The sequence below is a fragment of the Convolutriloba macropyga genome, chromosome 7 (genome assembly GCF_964194025.1).
Source record: "Convolutriloba macropyga chromosome 7, txConMacr16.3, whole genome shotgun sequence".
NCBI classification, from domain to species: Eukaryota; Metazoa; Xenacoelomorpha; order Acoela; family Convolutidae; genus Convolutriloba; species Convolutriloba macropyga.
Genome location: NC_134474.1, coordinates 65,966,979 through 65,990,430, shown reverse-complemented (window position 1 = coordinate 65,990,430; position 23,452 = coordinate 65,966,979). Strand labels below are relative to the sequence as shown.

Genomic DNA, 23,452 nt, shown 5'->3' with positions numbered 1-23,452 from the left:
AAAACGATAATCTATATCATTCAAGATTTTATTATGTTCAGTTGTGCCTTATTTGGAACGCTAATATTAAGATATGAGAACTGTCAATAATGTGATAATGTGACAAAACTAGAAAACGTGAAAAATTGGCAATTGTCTAAAAACAAAAAAAAATCTGAAATCTAGTAGTATAAAAGCCAGAAAACAATAACTTCAGGCTTAAAACTGCAACCGAGACCGAATTTTGAATCAGTAGAATGAAGAAGCTTTCTTTCTTTGCTGACACTAAGCTAGCACTTGAACAAATTAAGAAAAAAATAGAGGAAAATTTAATTAAGCCATTATTTATTTAAAAATCAATTTTTTCTAAAAGTCCAAAAAGGACCATTCAAGTTAAAAAATAAGCTTGGAGCTGCTTAGGAAGCCAATTGGATCTATCACTCCCGAGCTTTGATTTGATGTGTTCTGTTCTTTATTATTTAAAAAAGGTCTTTTTTTTCAAAAAAGACCGACTGATTACAATCCGATTTCTTTTTGGATTGTAACAGTCCAAGATTGGCCCAAAACTAGCCCTGCTAATGCCTTTTGTCAGCTAGGACAATTTATATTTCGAGTGTTGTAGATATAGATAATTTGTTAGTTGAAAACTCAAAAGTAAAATCAGCATTTTTGATAATCAACGAGTAAAGTTAGCAAAAAACGGCGAAGTTTTAATTACAGAGCACTCGCAGCGGACGCTGAAGCAGGAGTAGCCCTCTTTTGAGGCTACAAAGGTTGTGTGATTGTTGTTTGGGAGTTTACTGCCGGCTTTTCTAATCAAAGTGGACTAAATTAGCTTACTTCGCGCTGTTTTTGATGAAAAAGGCTGAATTTTGAAATATCTATCCAGAATTTTTGACCACAAAAATTTAATCAAAACAATCAACAATGCTTGTTTGTCTTTAGAAATAAAATCAACGACACTATTCTTAAAAATTTTAACAAATTTTAGCAAAATTGGCGAAAATTTAGGCAAAAATTCCGGAAAATTTGAATAAAAACAATGTGAATTCACTAATTTTCTCAGAAGTTTAAACCTCGATAACTCCCTGTAGAAACCGAAAATTAGAAAAATCTTTTTAATTCCATATTCTACGCTGGACGAGCTTTCTGATGATACCAGTCTCAACTCTCTACGATGAATATATCGATCGCGAAAATTCACGGAACAAAAAAACCCATTTGAGTATATAGTTCCTCCCCCCTCAAGAGGATCGGAACAAGAAAGCTTTTCGCCCAAAAAGGGAAACTGATTTCTGTCTGATATTATATGATGCCTCGGATGGGGGGGGGTTAGACTTGAGACGCAGATAGCCGGGCAAATACAAAATGGTGCTATCATGATCATAGTCAAATTTTAGCACGCTTTTGCTAGATAGCCGGCCGAATCTTTTCAGTTTTTGCCCAAGCTTAGTGGGTACTATTTTCAACCCCCCCCCCCCCCCCCCCGCCACAGACCGCCGTGGCATACTTTTAAATTTTGATTTACAATAAAAAAGTAACACTGTATTTCTGCTGATATCTATAAAATTGTAGTCATAGAAAAAAACAATGTAATGGCCGGGGGGGGGGGGGGGGGGGGCACCAACGGAGAAGATACAGCTGGATAATATTCGGTAAAAGATATGTAGGAAAACATTTTCAGATGCGCATTTGGTGATGATTTGATGTCTTTGCTTTCTAAGCTAATGTTTTTTTGTCTCCCGAATTTTTCCTTTAAATATGGAATGCGGGTTTCTTTCAAACGCTTTGCGTGTCTAGCTGTTTTGTTTACATTTCCTTCGTTTTTATGAAGCAATGTCGTCGAATACGGGTTTTCACTAGAGGGTGAAGACAGCTACCGTGGTAATGATAATTGATGGATTTTTTCCTAACAAACTGAGGTCTGATTAAAAAGAAAAAGGAAATGAACAGAATAATAAAAACGTCTGCTGCATTCTGCTGAGGTCTACCTGACTGTTATGCCCCCCCCCCCCCCCCCCCCCCCCACCCTAGTATAAGTCATTATTTAGAACCCACAAGTCATGAGTTATGGCTCTGTAATAACTGTTTGGGTCAACTCCCCTTCCCCACCAGCTTAGTGGGTATATAACTTTTTATAACTTTTATCCGTATCGCACCCCCCCCCCCCCCTCACGTCTCCCTAAGGTTTATGATGGGCCGAAGCAAGAATAGATCCAATTGTTTAACTAATTTTTTTTCTGCATTATAATGTTATGTGCAGCAATTGGAATATATACTTGAAAATCTGCTCAAATTTCGGGTAATTTTTGCCGAAAACTCTTTGTTCTATTAAACGCGTATATTATATGCCCAATGATTGCCCATTCGTGTTTGTTTTTAAGGGTCTTTCACCATTTAATCCCCCCCTTAAATTATAGGGGCGGGGGGAGGGGAGCTATAAGGCTATAGGGCTATAATGGGAATGGCCCCATTTCGAATGCAGTACTCGCTAACGTTCATTTTTCGTTCTGCCTACTCTGTATTTTTCAACAATTGCTATACTGCAGCTATTCATTTCAACTGGATTATCATACCATCAATATAAAGTGGGTGCGCGAAAATTTGGGGTGGGGTAAGCAGAAAAATTTCCACGTTTTGGTGTCTGTCCGTATGCGGCTGTTTTGGCGTGAGGTCGGGGGGGGGGGGGGGGGAGGGGGGTTGTAGGGTAACTAGAATAAGAATGATGATTAATGACAAGAGGGGCGTTCCTTTTTCAGGGTAGGGGTTACTGAAAATGGCGAAGAATGGGTATAGATATACGTTATGTAATAATAACGGGGTGTTATTAGTCTTGGGTGTTGGGGGTGATAGATGGTTAGATGGACTGGTGGAGGGGTGGATGTAGCGCTTGGGTGTTGAAAGTGTGTTTCCGCTCAACCGGCAGGACATCCGCTCCTTAGTTGGCCCCAAAATGGGCACAAGCAGGAAATTGAGACTAGGCTCCCTGGGAGAAGGCAGGAAGGCAAAATTAATTAACCCTACCGGCTATTTTATCCCCCCTCAACCAACACCCGCACCAACACCACAACACTATTTCATTCACACTTTTCACTCTATCATGCTCCTTTTTACACACAAATAGAGTTACGTAATGCGTATGAGAAAATGCGCGTGATATAAGCGACCGCCATTCATATGCAGTTGCTTTACAAATGAGAAAATTCGCCACAAGAGGGCCACGCAGCATGCAAGTTACTGCGCATTTGCATACTCGCTTCTGATTGGCTGCTTAAATCAAGCGCTCTAATTCAAAACAATGCATTCATAGTCACGTGACTCTGACGCGCACTATTTTATGCAAATTCGCTCGTTTAAAATTCGAGCGCGTAAAATGCGTTACGCTCAAATACTACGTAAAAGCTCTTTATTTGTTCGAAAAACCAAAAGAAATTTCACAGTTTTGGACCAATTTACCAACTTTTTACCAACATCTGGCAACTAATGGAACAGCTGTGAGTTACCGGTCTGGTTTCACGTGGTTCTTAGCCTTGAAGAAGCTAGCACCACGTCATACCAGACCAAAAACAAAGATATTGATCTCTCGTTATTGCAAGGTTAGTAGTTTTCCATTGTGATTGATTGATGAACCCGATTGAATAACTTATTTAGTCCGGTTTGCTGTGGTGGTTAGAGAAAACGATCAATCTAGCACCATGTCATACCGGTCTGCTTAAAAGTTAAGGGTCATTCTTCATTTAGTCAAACGATAACAAATTTCGAACGTTTCAAATTCCATCAATCGTTTCCATTAAAGTCAATATTGCAAATCAATTTATGAACTGTCTCCTGATTCTAAACGGAAAGGTTGTAACTATCGTTGGGTGAGTTTTAGGGCAACGCGGCAGTAACAATGGTTACCCAGAATTTCATACTCGTCAGATTCTTATATATAAAGTACTAAAGATTTGGTTGATTCTACAATCTAGCTCATATTGTACCGTTATAAGTTTCATCAACAGCATCAATTACGTTTTAGTTGACCTCAAGGTAGTTCTCGGGATAAATTTCCATTAACAAAACGATAGTCTTGTTAATGTTAATACAAAGTTTTGAAATCGAGTGTCATTAGGAAGTTGGATTACTTAACAAGTGTATGCAGAAAACTTCGCCCTTTTATGTTTTATAATTTTTCCCTTTAGGCCCACCCATCGGGCGTGTTATTACACATCGATTACGTACAACTAAGCCGACTGCAACTAAAACTACGCCCAAAAGTGTTGGAAAATGTTGAAGGTTTCTAACATATTGCAATTGAGGGACAATGGTCATGATTTTTGGGAACAAATGAAGGCTCGCTGTACTTGCAAAATTTTGCCTGTCTGTCTGCTTTGTATACAAAATTGTCGATCATCTTATCTTCGAAGGCGGGACTGGCTAGACCTTCTTACCCATGACATCACAAATCAATATCTAAAACAGCACGTGCTTGGCCAATATGCTTCCACTAAGCTTTCGTGAGGTGGGGGTGGCGAGGGGAACTAAACTTGCTTTTCCTCTAAACAAAACCTTTTCTAGATTGTGTGTGTGTGATCAGTTTTAGGTCAAATGTCAATTCGGTGATTTACTAATTCGACCAAGACTGCCCCTCTGCTGGTCCAGAGAGGCTGCAACAATGACCCAATTTATAATTCTTGTTCAACTTCATTTTATACGAGCACTGATAACTACGTTTTAAAATTCAAGTAGCTATAATCTATAATATTTGACAAAAATCAAATCAACCTTTCATCCGCCAGAAGTAAAATTTGCAACCCAAAGGTTCCGCTGCTTTCTTTGGTGCTAATTTTGTATCCGGAACGGAATGGGCCCAAATGAATGTGGCCTTAGGGGTATAAGAAGGCCGCGATCGCTTAATTGGCCGACCAGGGGATTTAGCCGACAACCAAGAAATAGGAATTTGAGCTGACAATCCGATCAATTCCAGGTTAATGTAGCAGAAAGTTGAAGAACGCATCCCCCGAATAGTGCCATAATAATCAAGTCCCTTGGGGGCGTTGAGGCATGGTCTAATGAGCTGATGTAACCCAGTTGCCCTAAATTAATGGTTCAACTCGGTTAGTGCGAGGGCAATTGCTCTGAAATATTTTCAAGTAGTTAAAAACTATTTTTTTCGGCTAAACTGCACGTAGGGTAATAGACTGGCCACGCTCAACAGCTCTGGGATATTGTCGGGCAATTTTGAGAAAATAAGGGCAAATTTTGGCCAATTTGCCGTTCGGCGATTTTTTTATTTGGCTAATTTGCCTTGTGGCTAACACGACAGCTTCCTTCAACCAAAGAAATGCTTAAAGGTGTTTTCCAAAATTTGAGAACACAATTTGAACGATTTCACGAACAATTATACCCTCTGAAATTTTTCTTCCATCATTTCTAAAACATTCTTGCCTCGATAACTGCGAGGGTATATATAGACTCAGCCTTCCTACTAATTTCAACGCCAATTGCCCAAGAGAATCATTTATGACCAGAATTGACAGCTTTAACTGGAAAGTGAAGACAAAATAAATAGCCGAAATTGGCTTAAATGATGCGCATTTCTCTAAATATCTTCAAACTCAATGTTTCGAAAATTAGCTTTCAAAAATATAGCTCAGTTGCCCAGACTTAAGACACTCACAACGGCTGTATAACGGCACGTGTCTTTGATGAAAGCTGTACCAACATCTTATTATTTCCATATTTAAGCCTTACTATGATTTTGAAGTCGCCATAATAAGGTCATATCGCAGTTAATACGGTGCCGTTCTAAGGCCCTATAAATTTAACAAAATGCTGCAAATAATATATTAGCCAGACGACAGAAGGAAAACTTTCCAATGAAGTCAGTTGGATTTTTCGATTCTAATGTTTGGTTTTGAAATGCTCTTGAACGCAGTTCATAGCAATTATTGTAAACGTGTGTGTCTTTTTTATGCAAATTTTTCGCTTGACCGATTTTTGCGCTTTTCTTCTAGAACATTCTTTGACTTCTCAAGTGACTTTCACGCTTTCGTTCTTCATTTTTGAATGATCTCTATTGCTCTCACTCCGAAGTAAAGCTTGTTGCTAATAAAAAAATTGGTTGCAGCATAGCAATAAGGGCCTGATAGCCGAGTGGGCAGTGCTTCTGGTTAGGGATTGTTAGATCAATGGTTCAAATCCTGGCGTGGGCAAATGTTTTTCCACCCGCCTGTCGTTCGAGAGCAATTCTTCCGACATTAGTCGGTTTATGTTTATATAACTTTAAATTATGAGGCAGAGTTACTAAAAACAGGGGCATAATTTTTCCAAATCATAAAACAGGACACGAAAAAACGAGATAAAGCAGAGTAAAATGCTTAATAGGTGTTAAAATGTTGCCACAACATTTTTCAAACCATTTCTAAGAAAAATTGAAGTGAAAATTTTTTGGTATTCCCTTCTACTTTCAACATGGGCTTGAGACTGTTAGTAGCCGAGTTACTAAAACAAATTGCAAAACTGATATCGCACGGTCAAAAAGAGCACACGTCCAGTATCCCAACAACACTCAACAAGAAAGTTGAGCAAGGCACGTTCAGAACTGAGTTTTTGAGGTTTTCAGCTATTTTTGCAGTTTAATATTTAACATTTTCATGTCCAACTGTGTACCTCGCTTGGCGGAGAAACTAAATTCAACTATAGGAGCACCGATAGAGCACGGTTGAAACACTAACTCAGCTCTCCGAAAGAGAAAGAATGTCACCTAAATGAAAGATAAGCTCATGGAGTTAATGAGAAAAAAATATTGGATTGTGAAAGAAAAAAATCCGTTTCAGTTCTACTTTTTTAAAATCCTCCCGACATTGGTTAACTGCTACCATTGACTTTTTGAATTTCAGTGACTTCTACTGCTTCGCAGTTAAAAGTTGTGTGCGTGACGTCATTTTTTCTGCTTTTAGGACAATTGCGTGACTTACCTAACTCAAAGGAATTTTCTCAACTCACTTAATGAATTTTAAATTTCATGAACAGTTACTAGTTAAAGATCAATAGTGTGCATCTAAGTAGTGCCAAACGTATATGCCCTAATTCTTGTGTAATAGAGTCTTGATATTTTGCTTTCGAATATTAAATTTGAAAAAGCTCTATTAGGGGTTTTTTATAGAGCTTATGTGTCTCGTAAAAATGACAGTCCGAATCTAACCCAAAAAGTCTAGTGGTCTTTTAATGGACTGGTGGCCAATCTCTCTATCTTATTTCTCTAGTTGTTTGATTAATTGTGGCCCGCTTTTTCGAAATGGAGGGAGGGGCAGTGATGGAGACAATAATTCTTCGTTGGGGTACAAAAAGTTTTTAAGTTTCTGTGATAAACAAATTCGAGAACTGGAGAAACGAGAGACAACATCTTAAACACACTTTCGTCTTTGTTAATCGCACCCCTTTTAATCATATTGTCCTAGCCTCTAGTTTCTTATTTGTTAACAAAAATAATGATTGCGTAATGAAAGAAAATTGAATATTTTGGTACAAAATTTCATAGAACAATAAATAAAGTTCTCAAAAAAAGTTTTGTCACTTGTCACGAAAGATGATGGTTTTAGGTTAATTTTTTTTTCATTTTTTGACAATAATTAGGGATTTTGCTAGGATAGTTTTCAAAAAATCTCATTTTTTTTCCTAAAAGTTTCTCCTAATCGAAAATACTAATTTCTTTTTTTCTGTTGTAACGTCAGATTCTATCTAGTAATTTCAAAACTTTTTGCGTTATCTCAGCTGGATATCAGAGCCTCAGGCGCCAAAACCAATGATTGCGCAGTTCCGGTTCTTATCCCCAAAAATAAATGGGATGAGTCGCTTGCGTAATTAAAATTTCTGGAATCAAAATTTCCAATTGCATTTTTTTCAGGTTTCTCAAGAATGCATTGCTGAAGATTTATTAACGTTTTGCATAAACTTTGTGCAGATATGAAAAAATTTATTTTTCATCAGATTTTGCCCTACCGAGACAATTATTTCTCATTGAGCCCTATTTTTAACGTACTTTGATATACAATATCGAATTTAAAGGTGTCTCAACAGGTGTTTTGATTACACTGTAGACGAACGCTTTTTTAAAAAAAAACATACAATCAAAAAATTTTTCGAAATATCTAAGTTTGTCTTGTTTAAGTGTTTTCAAACTCATTTAAATAAACTAATTTATGAATTGGGTAATTCAGAAATTCCTGTCTATCTAGGAAGTTTTTTAACTGATCTGTTGAAAGTAGTTTCTGGGATTCTTAAAAAAGTTCTTTTGGAGTTTCATGTTTTATGTTAAAAAACAGTGTATTTATTTTTCTAGGTAATTTAATTGCAGCAATCCAATTTGTTGTTTTTCTTCGGCCGATTAATGAATGCCAATTTTTTAAGTTGAATTTTTGAGTTGGTGTTTTTAAATAAATTTAATGAAACAATCGCGTTTCTTGAGTTTCTTCTAAGTGTCACTTTTCCATCCAATTTGTTGTTGAATTGAATTCCCGATTTGAACGGCAAGTCAACATCATTACTGGGCACGTCAAATTTCAAGTCTTATATCCATACTGATTCAGAGCTATGCTCATGTCACTTTTTACACTTGTCAGTATAATGCAAGTCTTGACCAAGACCTGCAAGTCTAAATGCAAGTCTTGGCCAAGACGTGCAAGTCTAAATGCAAGTCTTGACTAAGACGTCCAAGTCTAAAGGCAAGTCTTGGCCAAGACGTACAAGTCTAAATACAGGTCTTGGCCAAGACTTGGTTCGTCTAAAACACGTCAAAAATAGCCGAAGAAACGTCAGAAATGGCCGAAAAAACGTCCAAAATAGGTCCAAAAAACGTCAAAAAAAGACGGGAAATCGTCCCAAAAAGCCGGAAAATCGTCAAAAAAAAATTGTCGGAAAATGTTCAAAAAACGCACAGAAATTGTCCAAAAATAGTCGAAAAATGCTCCATAACTACCTGAAAACTCATTAATAAACCTATTCTGAACCCCCCGGGTGCTAATTGATTGTACTGAATGGGTTTCGGCAAAGCAGCCCGGGAAAGTGACTAAAATTTAACTCACAAAACGTGGCATGTGAAAAAAATAAACTTGGTACTCAACTTGCAAGTGTAATCCAAGTCTTGGCAAAGACTTGTCAGACTTGCAGACTTGTTTTTAGACGTGCACATTACTGATATGTGCTTGTAGACGTGCAATTTGACGTGCCCAGTACTGATCTTCACTCGCAGTTCAGTCTGGGTTAAGGCGGCAGAAAAAGTTTGCCCCATTTTATTGTTTTGTTTTGCTTTCACGCAGTTAGCTATTAATCGATCAAGATTGCTTGGAAAACCTTAAAATTGTCAGAATTTGTTTTCTTTCATTTTTGTTACCCGGTCATCTTTTAATCATATAGACAGCCTGTAGATTCCTATTTTTAGAGAACGGTTATTGCGTAATGACAGAAATTAAATTTTTTGATACAAAAACTGATAGAACAAATTTTAATGTTCTCAACAAAACGTCAATTTTTTTCACTTTTCGCGAGGGTTTTATGCTTCTAGGTTCAGGAAGTCCCATTATATATATTGTTTAGGAACTTTGCGGGGAGCCTTGTTTTTCCACTAGTTTGTATGAAAGATCTTTGGATTGTATAGATTTTTGAACGCGCACTCTCCCATAGTACGAGAAGTTATTAACATTTTAGCAATTTTTTTAATTAGTTTCATGTTCACATATGTTACATTTAATCAAATTTTAAATTTTTTTCTCTGCCATCTTTGCTAGAATATATTTTTTGCTCATTTCAGCGATTTGAAGTTTGAGGTGACGTTTCCACGAATGAATTGTTGCGTTTTTGGTGATTTGCTATCAACATTTTAAGGCGCCTGTTCTGGCAGCTTACTGTTAAAGTTTAAATCAAAATTTAAGTCAAAATTCCTTTGAAGCCCTAAATGGAAGACCTTAAATTAATTAATTAATTAATTAATTAATTAATTAAAGCAACAGTTTCTTTCTTTTTATATCCTTTTTGCTTCTAAGTGTTTTTCTCTGACTGACTGGATCTCAGGTCCCGGATCATAGTAACATAGTAAATCAGCACTGAATCATAGTATTTCTCAGTCTGTGTTTTTTCCTAGATTATGATCATACGCTGTTCAGTCAAAATCATATTATGAAAATAGGTTCTCTTAAAACACTCTGATTTGTCCAAAATCCAATTCTTCGTTTATCATGCACAGTAAAACAAACATTCTGTGAATGCTCTAGACAGCCCTAGCCCAGAGCAGAGTAAGAAAAAAAATGAAAAAAAAACAAAGAGAAAAATCCTTGCTTGTTAAAACCATGAGACGCACATCAAGTCAAGCCATTGTATCTTTTGTTATGTTTGTGAATTCTTGAAAAAAACCAATTTAACAATTTCTCGCTCAAATTTGGCCATTGAAAAGCAAACGTTCAAATTCAGTTTCATTACGAAAATGGATCGATCAAGCTACAGTATGTTTCTATAGAAGGCTTTACAGTCGTTTTATCTAGTTCATATAAACGGTTGGCATATTATGATAAAATTTATTATCATTTAATTTAATTAGAAGAGCAATTGGAACTGTAGCTCACTCTCTTTTTAATTGCTCTAGAACGAAGTTTGAAGCAATTATTCTAAACGTTTCTGTCTTTTTTTTGTGCAATATTTTTGGCTGGACCCTTTCTGCGCTTTTTTTCTAGATTTTCTTTCAATTCCACTACTCCACTGACTTTTTCACGCGTGACTTCTTAATTCATGCGTGATCTAATTTTCTCTTATTCGGAAATTAAATCATGCTAAAACAAAACAAAAACGTAGGACGTTGAAAATAAAGGTGAGAGAGAATGGTTTAGTGTAGCCCGCCGCAATTTGGGGATTCCAACTCTAAGGGGAATTTTTTAACCTTAAAAATGTATTTAGGCTACCCTCCCTATTGAAATAAGTTTGAACTCCTGTCGTTGGTGAGCAGTCTGTCCCACTATTGCATTCAGGGCCTGTTCATCTGAAACAATTTAATTTTTATCAGATTTTGCTCTACCGAGACAATTATTTCTCATTGAGCCGCATTTTTAACGTACTTTGATATACAATATCAAATTTAAAGGTGTCTGAACAAGTGTTTTGAATACACTGTAGACGAAGGCTTTTTTTAAAAAAACATACAGTCAAAAAAATTTCGAAATATCTAAGTTTGCTTTGTTTAATTGTTTTCAAACTGATTTAAATAAACTAATTTGTGAATTGGGTAATTCAGAAACTCCAGTCTATCTAGGAAGTTTTTTACCCGAACAGTTGAAAGTAGTTTCTGGGACTCTTAAAAAAGTTCTTTTCGAGTTTCATGTTTTATGTTAAAAAACAATTTATATATTTTTCAAGGTAATTTTATTGCAGCAATCCAATCTGCTGTTTTTCTTCGGCCGATTAATTAATGCCAATTTTTTTAGTTGATTTTTTGAGTTGGTGTTTTTAAATAAAATTAATGAAACAATCGCGTTTCTTGAGTTTCGTCTAAGTGTCGCCTTTCCATCCAATTTGGTGTTGAATTGAATTTGAGGCGACAGAAAAAGTTCGCCCCGTTTCAATGTTTTGTTTTGCTTTCACGCAGTTAGCTATTAATCGATCAAGATTGTTTTTACAAGATCTACTGATTATGATGAAATTCAAAGTTGCAATTTGAAAAACCTTAAAATTTTCAGAATTTGTTTTCTTTCATTTTTGTTACCCGGTCATCTTTTAATCATATAGACAGCCTGTATATTCCTATTTTTAGAGAACGGTTATTGCGTAATGGAAGAAATTGAATTTTTTGATACAAAAACTGATAGAACAAATTCTAATGTTCTCAAAACGTCAATTTTTTTCACTTTTCGCGAGAATTTTATGCTTCTAGGTTCAGGAAGTCCCATTATATATATTGTTTAGGAACTTCGCGAGGAGCCTTGTTTTTCCACTAGTTTGTATGAAAGATCTTTGGATTGTATAGATTTTTGAACGCGCACTTTTCCCATAGTACGAGAAGTTATTAGCAATTTAGCAGTAATTTTTTAATCAATTTTTCTCTACAAATTTGATTAGTTTCATGTTCGCATATGTTATATTTAATCAAATTTTAAATTTTTTCTCTACCATCTCTGCTAGATTAAATTTTTTGCTCATTTCAGCGATTGGAAGTTTGAGGTGACGTTTCCACGAATGAATTGTTGCGTTTTTGGTGATTTGCTATCAACATTTTAAGGCGCCTGTTCTGGCAGCTTACTGTTAAAATTTAAATCAAAATTTGAGTCAAATTTTCAAGTGTTAGGTGATTAGTTTTTCATACTTTAATCACTGGTTGTATTTAGATTACTCCGAAGAGCTCATAGTTTGCTTCAAAGGCCTTCCTTAATTAATGGAAGGCCATTGAAGCCCTAAATGGAAGACCCTAAATTAATTAATTAATTAATTAATTAAAGCAACAGTTTCTTTATTTTTATATCCTTTTTGCTTCTAAGTTTTTTTCTCTGACTGACTGGAACTCAGGTCCCGGATCATAGTAACATATTAAATCAGCACTGAATCATAGTATTTCTCAGTCTGTGTTTTTTCTTTAAACAGAATATGATCATATCAATCTTTACGCTGTTTAGACAAAATCATAGTGCAAAAAGAGGTTCTCTAAAAACACTCTGATTAATCCAAAATCCAATTCTTCGTTTATCATGCACAGTAAAACAAACATTCTGTGAATGCTCTATACAGCCCAAGCCCAGAGTAAGAAAAAATGAAAAAAAAAACGGAAAAAGAGAAAAAACCTTGCTTGTTAAAACCATGAGACGCACATCAAGTCAAGCCATTGTATCTTTTGTTATGTTTGTGAATTCTTGAAAAAAACCAATTTAACAATTTCTCGCTCAAATTTGGCCATTGAAAAGCAAACGTTCAAATTCAGTTTCATTACGAAAATGGATCGATCAAGCTACAGTATGTTTCTATAGAAGGCTTTACAGTCGTTTTATCTAGTTCATATAAACGGTTGGCATATTATGATAAAATTTATTATCATTTAATTTAATTAGAAGAGCAATTGGAACTGTAGCTCACTCTCTTTTTAATTGCTCTAGAACGAAGTTTGAAGCAATTATTCTAAACGTTTCTGTCTTTTTTTTGTGCAATATTTTTGGCTGGACCCTTTCTGCGCTTTTTTTCTAGATTTTCGTTCAATTCCACTACTCCACTGACTTTTTCACGCGTGACTTCTTAATTTATGCGTGATCTAATTTTCTCTTATTCGGAAATTAAATCATGCTAAAACAAAACAAAAACGTAGGACGTTGAAAATAAAGGTGAGAGAGAATGGTTTAGTGTAGCCCGCCGCAATTTGGGGATTCCAACTCTAAGGGGAATTTTTTAACCTTAAAAATGTATTTAGCCTACCCTCCCTATTGAAATAAGTTTGAACTCCTGTCGTTGGTGAGCAGTCTGTCCCACTATTGCATTCAGGGCCTGTTCATTTTATAAAAAAAACTGTGCGGTACAGATAAAAAGTTTTTTGTTGCACTTTTGTTAATCAATTTCGAAAAAAAATTGAAAATTCGTTGATACCTGACTATGACAGTTTTTGAGTTCCAAATTTTAATCTGTTTTTTTAATAAGTTTTCACTATTTTGTTCTAGCTGATATTAATTTTCTAGACATTTTTTGCTGCCGGTGACTAGATTGTAACGGCAGAAGGGATTTGTCCAGCAATTTTTTAAAAAAAGTGAGTACTTTTTGTTTCTCAGTGAGTGGTCTGTTGGCTGATAATTGAATTTCGTTTTCATGATGACAGATCGCTGTTGCGGTGCGATTTAAAAAGTGAACTACACACTTGTGTGTACTCTTGTAGTTAATTAAGTCCTATGCTTTTCATTAAGTCATTTTCCAATAAGTTGTGGAATTTCTTGGTGCATTGTTAAAAGTGTATATAAGTTTCACTAATATTGCATCTATTTTAGTTTTTCTGCGCAATTGTTTTTGGGTAATTTTTTGGTTAATTTTTGAAAATTCAAAATTTTTACATCAGATGCGGATAAAATTTCTTTAATTTTTGAGTTAAAAAACATAAAAATATTAAGTTAAAAATTAATAGTTTCCTCTTTGTTCCAAATTTCTTCCTGCATTTTTTTAATATAGGCAAAGGGAGCATTTAAATAAGAGATTGGAAAAAATTTAACAAAAATTAATTTTGTGAAAAAATTATAAAAAATGAGAAATGACAGGACATTTTTTTGTCCAAGCCGCTCTTCAAAATGCAGCATAACAAATGGATCAGGATCAAACTTGGTGGGGATATATCTGCGTCTTAAATCAAGTATAACTTTGAGCTCTTTCCTGAGATGTAAAATGTTTGAGGGGATTTCGAATTTGGAAAGTGTGGTGAATTATTTGGTTTAGTGGTCTATGTTCGATTAATTGTGTTTATGAGGCCTAAGCAGTAAAAGTTAAAAAGTGGGCAGCAATAGGTACCTAAAAAGTTTTGAAATCCTTATTTCAGAATTAGATGGAGTAAAACAAACTTCTGAATGCATAGGGTCTCTTCTTTTTATCGATTTCGACATCTGTAGTTTGAATTCTGTTTTCCATGTTTTTGGCGAATTTTATATTTTTTGGTGTGGAATCTTTTCACAAGACTTTATAGGTATCTTCCCAATTTTGGCTACAACTATATCCATTCATCACTCAAAATGAAAGTCGAGAAAATGTGGGACCAATCTGGTCGCCAAGCTTCATGGATTATTTGGCTTTTACTAGAGATATTGCTAAATTGCGTTGATGCCAAGCCTAGCAGCCTCAATTTGGAAAAATGTTTTGAGGATTTTCAAAACAATCCTTGTCGCTTTTTTTGTAATATGCATTGCTGCTTGTTCCAAAGTTTTATGGAACTTGATTTGCCTTGTAGACTTTTTATTAAATTTCTACTTCGCAATTTTTGACAAATTTGAAATTCAAAGCTTTAACCTCGTAATTACATTTTGAGGCTTTCAATATTTTTCTATTTAGAACTGAGAGCTGTTTTTGTGTTTGTCAGTCTTAGAAATTTTTGTGCATTTTTGCTGTGCGTCATTCAATTCGCACCCCAAATGGTTTACTTAGAAAGGTTTACTACAAAAAATTTACTTAGACAATAAGTTTTTTCATAAATTTATTTTGCGATTTATGGTTCAATCAATTGAATTTTGAGTTTTGAGCGGTTTTTTAGTAAAAGATTTGAATTGATAAATTTCTCTGTGTTTTGTGTCTAAGCGTGTCCAAGTTCACATTTTCTATCTGCCTTGCAGGTTTTCTGTTTTTTTTTCTACTGTATATTGCGGAAATTTTCAGCATGGTTGTTCAAATCTTCTGGTTAGGTTGTCATATTTCTCAGTTGATTTCCTGACTTACTGTTGATAATTGACAATTTTGTGCCCTCGAAGACAAAGCTTTCTTCTTTAAACTTTTTAATGCACAAATCAATTCAAAAATCTTAGAATTTCTTTGTTTGCTATTGATTCAGTTAATTTAGAAAACAAGCTACTTGTCTAATATATATACTCGTGCAAACGTGGTTTTTGCAACGAAAAAACTTTTCTTTTGATCCCAATAGATAAAGAAGCGTTCAATTTCAAGGGTTTTTTAATTATTTTCTGGCTTTAGGAGATTTTTGCCATATGAACGTAATTTAGTTCTTATGAATATCGAGTAATAAAATCTTTTTCACTACTGCCAAAGGCCTTTTTGCTGTGAGTTTCTTACGATCCCCGATTTTTTCGTCAAATTACTTTGAAACTGTTTGATCTTACTGTGAAGGCAATGTAAAACCGAAAATCAACATGAAAAAGTGAAAAAGTTAGTTTCTCATAATCCATAATCTTTTGCAATATGATTCATTCAAATTGAAACCTCGAGAAATCTCTGCCAACATCGGTTAGTTTTGTGCAATTGGTTTAACGCTGCTGTGTAGCATTTTCCAATCTTTTCTGATCAAAATTAACCTCGAGAAATCTCTGCCAACATCGGTTAGTTTTGTGCAATTGGTTTAACGCTGCTGTGTAGCATTTTCCAATCTTTTCTGATCAAAATTAATGATGCTGAATTGTGGAAACCATTATTGAAAAATTGAATTTGGCCTGCATGTTTTCTCTTTTTTTCAGCTTTTCCTCTCAGAAGTAATATCCTTTCTAATGTATAATAGTTTGACGTACTTAAGACTTTAAACTGCAGTCAGTTGTGTAATTCAAATTTGCCCCCCCCCCACCCCAAAAAAGAGGCTGTAAGATTTTGCTTTTTGTCTGCATTTCTCGACGATTTTTTGTTTTTGGCGTTGTCAGTTTGGTTAGTTAAAAAGTTTCTAGATAAAGCTATTGTTTTTTTAATCATATTGTCACACGTCAATATTTCAACAAGAAAAGGCCCAGCCTTTGGAAGAGCAGTTGTAGAGCAGTTTAATTGGAAGAGCAGTTGGAAGCGTAGCTCACCCTCTTTTTAATTGCTCTAGAACGATGTTTGAAACAATTATTGTAAACGTTTCTGTCTTTTTTATGCAATATTTTTGGCTGGACCCTTTCTGCGCTTTCGTTCAAGATTACCATTCAGTTTCACTACACCACTGATTTTTTCACGCGTGACTTCTTAATTCATGCGTGATCCAATTTTCTCTTATTCGGAAATTAAATCTTGCTAAAACAAAACAAAAACGTAGGACGTTGAAAATAAAGGTGAGAGAGAATGGTTTAGTGTAGCCCGCCGCAATTTGGGGATTCCAACTCTAAGGGGAATTTTTTAACCTTAAAAATGTATTTAGGCTACCCTCCCTATTGAAATAAATTTGAACTCCTGTCGTTGGTGAGCAGTCTGTCCCACTATTGCATTCAGGGCCTGTTCATTTTATAAAAAAAACTGTGCGGTACAGATAAAAAGTTTTTTGTTGCACTTTTGTTAATCAATTTCGAAAAAAAAATGAAAATTCGTTGATACCTGACTATGACAGTTTTTGAGTTCCATGTTTTAATCTGTTTTTTTTTAATAAGTTTTCACTATTTTGTTCTAGCTGATATTAATTTTCTAGACATTTTTTGCTGCCGGTGACTAGATTGTAACGGCAGAAGGGATTTGTCCAGCAATTTTTTAAAAAAATTGAGTACTTTTTGTTTCTCAGTGGTCTGTTGGCTGATAATTGAATTTCGTCTTCATGATGACAGATCGCTGTTGCGGTGCGATTTAGAAAGTGAACTACACACTTGTGTGTACTCTTGTAGTTATTTAAGTCCTATGCTTTTCATTAAGTCATTTTCCAATAAGTTGTGGAATTTCTTGGTGCATTGTTAAAAGTGTATATAAGTTTCACTCATATTGCATCTATTTTAGTTTTTCTGCGCAATTGTTTTTGGGTAATTTTTTGGTTAATTTTTGAAAATTCAAAATTTTTACATCAGATGCGGATAAAATTTCTTTAATTTTTTGAGTTAAAAAACATAAAAATAATAAGTTAAAAATTAATAGTTTCCTCTTTGTTCCAAATTTCTTCCTGCATTTTTTTAATATAGGCAAAGGGAGCATTTAAATAAGAGATTGGAAAAAATTTAACAAAAATTAATTTTGTGAAAAAATTATAAAAAATGAGAAATGACAGGACATTTTTTTGTCCAAGCCGCTCTTCAAAATGCAGCATAACAAATGGATAAGGATCACACTTGGTGGGGAAATATCTGCGTCTTAAATCAAGTATTACTTCGAGCTCTTTCCTGAGATGTAAAATGTTTGAAAAAGAAATTCGTGATTTATTTTTTTTAATATGAGGGGATTTCGAATTTGGAAAGTGTGGTGAATTATTTGGTTTAGTGGTCTATGTTCGATTCATTGTGTTTATAAGGCCTAAGCCGTAAAAGTTTAAAAGTGGGCAGCATTAGGCACCTAAAAAATTTTGAAATCCTTATTTCAGAATTAGATGGAGTAAAACAAACTTCTGAATGCATAGGGTCTCTTCTTTTTATCGATTTCGACATCTGTAGTTTGAATTCTGTTTTCCATGTTTTTGGCGAATTTTATATTTTTTGGTGTGGAATCTTTTCACAAGACTTTATAGGTATCTTCCCAATTTTGGCTACAACTATATCCATTAATCACTCAAAATGAAAGTCGATAAATGTGGGACCAATCTGGTCGCCAAGCTTCATGGATTATTTGGCTTTTACTAGAGATATTGCTAAATTGCGTTGATGCCAGGCCTAGCAGCCTCAATTTGGAAAAATGTTTTGAGTATTTTCAAAACAATCCTTGTCGCCTTTTTTGTAATATGCATTGCTGCTTGTTCCAAAGTTTTATGGAACTTGATTTGCCTTGTAGACTTTTTATTAAATTTCTACTTCGCAATTTTTGACAAATTTGAAATTCAAAGCTTTTATTCTAACCTCGTAATTACATTTTGAGGCTTTCAATATTTTTCTATTTAGAACTGAGAGCTGTTTTTGTGTTTGTGAGTCTTAGAAATTTTTGTGCATTTTTGCTGTGCGTCAATCAATTCGCACCCCAAATGGTTTACTTAGAAAGGTTTACTACAAAAAGTTTACTTAGACATTAAGTTTTTTCATAAATTTAATTTGCGATTTATGGTTCAATCAATTGAATTTTGAGTTTTGAGCGGTTTTTTAGTAAAAGATTTGAATTGATAAATTTCTCTGTGTTTTGTGTCTAAGCGTGTCCAAGTTCACATTTTCTATCTGCCTTGCAGGTTTTCTGTTTTTTTTTCTACTGTATATTGCGGAAATTTTCAGCATGTTTGTTCAAATCTTCTGGTTAGGTTGTCATATTTCTCAGTTGATTTCCTGACTTACTGTTGATAATTGACAATTTTGTGCCCTCGAAGACAAAGCTTTCTTCTTTAAACTCTTAAATGCACAAATCAAGTCAAAAATCTTAAAATTTCTTTGTTTGCTTTTGATTCAGTTAATTTAGAAAACATACTTGTCGAATATATATACTCGTGCAAACGTGCTTTTTGCCACGAAAAACTTTTCTTTTGATCCCAATAGATAAAGAAGCGTTCAATTTCAAGGGTTTTTAAATTTTTTTCTGGCTTTAGGAGATTTTGTGCCATATGAACGTAATTTAGTTCTTATGAATATCGAGTAATAAAATCTTTTTCACTACTGTCAAAGGCCTTTTTGCAGTGAGTTTCTTACGATCCCCGATTTTTTCGTCGATTTACTTTGAAACTGTTTGATCTTACTGAGAAGGCAATGTAAAACCGAAAATCAACATGAAAAAGTGAAAAAGTTAGTTTCTCATAATCTTTTGCAATGTGATTCATTCAAATTGAAACCTCGAGAAATCTCTGCCAACATCGGTTAGTTTTGTGCAATTGGTTTAACGCTGCTGTGTAGCATTTTCCAATCTTTTCTGATCAAAATTAATGATGCTGAATTGTGGAAACCATAATTGAAAAATTGAATTTGGCCTGTATGTTTTCTTTTTTTCAGCTTTTCCTCTCAGAAGTAATAGCCTTTCTAATGTATAATAGTTTGACGTAGTTAAGACTTCAAACTGCAGTCAGTTGTGTAATTCAAATTTGCCCCCCCCCACCCCAAAAAAGAGGCTGTAAGATTTTGCTTTTGTCTGCATTTCTTTTCCATTTTTTGTTTTTGGCGTTTTCAGTTTGGTTAGTTAGAAAGTTTCTAGATAAACTTATTGTTTTTTTAAACATATTGTCACCCGTCAATATTTCAACAAGAAAAGGCCCAGCCGAAAAAACTAAGTTTTTTGGCTGGGTTAAGTTTTTTTTTAATTTGGTTTTTGAACTTTACGAGATCAGTTAGTGTCAGAATCTTCTGAATTTTACTTTTTTAAAAAAAATTTATGAGAGTCAATTATTCTGTCTGCAGATTGTAAATCTTGATGTGCTCTGCAGTTTTCTCTTTTACATTTAATTTTTTTGTGTAACAAATTTTACCGTTTTGCAGCACTTTGCGGGGAATAATTTTGATTTCTCTAGCCCGCACAGACAGACTTTTAATCAAAATTAACGGAAAAAAGAATGGAATTGGTGGAATTTTAATATTTATTTACCGTTAGTTCTCCACCTGGGCTAGTTGGTACCGAATTTGACTTTTTAAAATTAATTTGAGTTTAATGGTTAAATTAAATGTTAGGACCAAGAGTAGTGTTTTTGTTTCAGCTGATCAACATGATAACAGTGACGTGTATAATAATCTCGATTTGTTCATTCTGTGCTGGAACCCACGAGGCATTTGTGGAGCCAGTGCCTCTCAAGGACATCCACTCTTCCACCTCCACTCTTCCACTCAACAAATCCTCATCCGCCGGAAGCTCAAAGGAGGACAGGTACTTATGACGTCACAATCATGTCAGACCGATAATAAATTAATAAATGAGGTATAAGTAAGTACTAGTTAAAAAAATGGAGACGACTGTAAAAAATTGTGGATATTATTTAAGTGCTTTTGCTTTTGACTGATAGAACTTGAAAATAACTTTATGGTCTCAGTTTGTGCCTTCAATTCTTCATGAAGCAACATTATGGTCTTAATTCAAACAAAATGTCTCTCTTCTAAGTATTCTCTTTTTCCTATAGTGAGTTATCTTCTGTTCTTGAAAAGATTTAAACGTGCCTGCATGATCAAATTGATATAGTGACTCTGATAAAAGATCACGGTGAATTTCAGCTTTTGATTTCGGGGTACCAACTTTTCAACTTTTTTTGGGGGGTACCAAACTACAGTCAGCCTAATTCTTAAGCTATCTTACCTCTTTAAAAATCACCCATTTTGAATTATTTTGAAGTGGTTTGTTAAGAACACATCTTATATTCAATTATACAGATAAATTGCGTTGGCCCTAAAAATTGTATTAAATTTGCACTAACTTAGTTTTAGTCAGCTTCTGAATTGTGAAAGACATTTTTCTGCTGAAAAGCAGTTTTGAGTTTATTGATAACTATCTTCTGAAAAAGCAGATTATCTCTCTGATTTTTCCGATTTTCAGCCGAATACTTATTTGACCTTGCAAATAGTTGATACTGAGATGGTTCTTTGTTATCAACAATTATTTCTTATTAAAATGTTTTTTTTTTGGTTTTTTGAGCTGGTTTCCTGCCGTCACATAGTATGTTCTTTGGAAGAGCTTTTTGTTGAACGTTTTTATTAGAAGAGTTTTTGATTGTTTGGAGCCGTTTGATTTTGGCTTGCGTACGATAATGGTAAAATTTCAAATTCATTTTTAGCCAGATTGATCATATACAAAAATACTAAAACAGCATTTACTGGAAAAAAGTTAACTTTCGAATTGGATATTTTATTTGAAAGAGAATTATAGAGCATTACTAACAATTTTGTTGTCTGGATGCAATTTCTGTTCAGAAAACCGGAAACCAAATAACTAAAAAATCAACTTTTTTATTTGAATTTTTGGAAAGTAAAGTCTTGATTTGACGATCGTCCATGCTGTTTCATGTTTTTGGAAACATGTTCGAAAAATTTCGTCAAATGTTTTCTTTGTTTTTTGGTTTTTGTTGACTTTCATACTGTTTTGCAAACAGCGGAGAAAAAAATTCGGCCTCATTAGGTTCTGGTTTTGCTCAATTGACGTATCCATTTTGACAAACATGTATGGATAGTGATCTCTACATTTTAATCTTTTGTTTAGTAATGTAATATATTTTCCAGGTTTCTGGTGTTTTTCTAGAAGTTTTCAGGTCCTACAAAATCGTTTTTAATAAATTTGCTGGGACACTAGTTGGTCTATATAAATCTCTCTTTGCAAATTTGTTTTCATTCTTTTTTTTCTTCACTTATTTTTTTCTTCTCATGAAAATTAAAGCAGGCATTTTTTTTCTAATTTTTTTTTCATTAATTTTTTTGTTTTATAAAGATCAACTTCTTGAGAGAAAATATTCTGTAGCAGTCTGAAAAATACTCAAACCTTTAAATTAAGTATGAGCAGAATAGAGTCCTACTTTTGTAGTTTATAACTGCGGTAATCAATATAGTAGGATAAAAACTATTTTTATATAAGCTAGTATAAAAACTATTTTTACATAAGCCACAAATTCCATTTAGCTTAGTGGTCACCACTTATTATTCAATTTCACGACAAATTAGATGTTACAAGTACCCACGCGGAAGTTCGAATCGCCTATAAAGCAAACCATGTTGACGGGAGTTAAGCTGATCATATTATTTTTCATGCAGTAAATCACGACTGGCCAGTGTAAATTGTGACATGATCAGAGTACTGGTCATCCTAAAAACAGAATGCCTCTAGACTGATACAGCCCTGATTTTCTCTGCCACCAACCTCCGGGAGTAAATTTGGCCGTAAAAGAAAACTTCATTCCGAAATATCATCGCTGATCGTTTTATGGTCTGAATAGTCATAAGGTTTTATGAAACTAGGGAATCTTACTGTGCTTTCCAAAAAAGAATTAAATTGCTCGAATACAGACGTTTTTGTTACCGCCTGCCCAATTCAATAATATGCTTAATTATATGCTGTCGAATAAAAATACTGCAGTATTTTGCTCACCGCACAAAATCATGCGCTGTTTGTTTATCCATCCGCGGCTTATATGTCTAACTGATATTTTCTAAATTAATGGCTATTATCTTCATTAAATAAGCACTACAAATCATTTTCGCAAAAAACAAGCATTCTTTTTTTTACCAAAGGCAAATAAAAATATCCAACATTTTTTCACGGTTGGACCAAAACAATTCCACTTATAGGCTATCACCATTTCCGAAAATCACAAAAAGGCTTTATTGTTTTTATTTGTTTGTTTTTATTCATTTTTTAGCCCAATCAGCGACGAAGAGAAGAGATCTCACAGTGTTCTATTCGCCATTGAGTGCCTTTGTAACAGTTGGTTCACATTCGAATTATTCATGCGCTTCCTTGTTAGTCCCCACAAACAGAAATTCGTGAGGGAGGGTGTCAACATCATAGATTTCCTGGCCACCCTCAACTTTTACATCGAAGTTGTCCAGCGTATGATCAGACTGGGGGGATCTTACAAAGATTTCCTGGACGTCCTGTCAATAATCCGGATCTTAAGGATCTTCAAGTTGACGAGACATCACCCTGGGCTTAAGATTCTTCAACTGACGTTGAAAGCATCGGCTAGGGAGTTGTTTTTGTTGATTTTGTTCCTCATTTTTGGAGTTGTCATATTCAGTGCCATGGTTTATTTTGCGGAGAAAATGGAGTTGAAGTCGCAGAAGAATAAAGAGAATGATTTTCACTCAATTATTGATGGGTTCTGGTGGAGTGTGGTTACCATGACAACCGTGGGCTATGGAGATATGGTGCCAAAGAGCTACTCAGGTACAGGATAATTCAATATTTACTAATTTAATGAGGCAGAATAAATTTGGATAAAGTTTCGATCGTGGACGGATAACTTTTTGATGCTTGAATGAAAGCGGTCATTGAACTTTAATGGTCAGAATACAAGGTCAAT

At 34.5% G+C, this 23,452-nt stretch overlaps 1 protein-coding gene across 4 annotated transcripts in view; it reads left to right on the top strand.

The window, feature by feature from the left end:
• Nucleotides 1–23,452, top strand: part of LOC142343257 (uncharacterized) — a 122,249-nt gene that overhangs the window by 83,772 nt on the left and 15,025 nt on the right. For all 4 annotated transcript variants that reach the window (XM_075395044.1, XM_075395041.1, XM_075395043.1 and 1 more), the window contains exons 3-4: nt 20,153–20,319; nt 22,790–23,316. In XM_075395044.1, the coding sequence (XP_075251159.1) occupies nt 20,153–20,319; nt 22,790–23,316 (694 nt within the window). The remainder of the gene's footprint in view (nt 1–20,152; nt 20,320–22,789; nt 23,317–23,452) is intronic.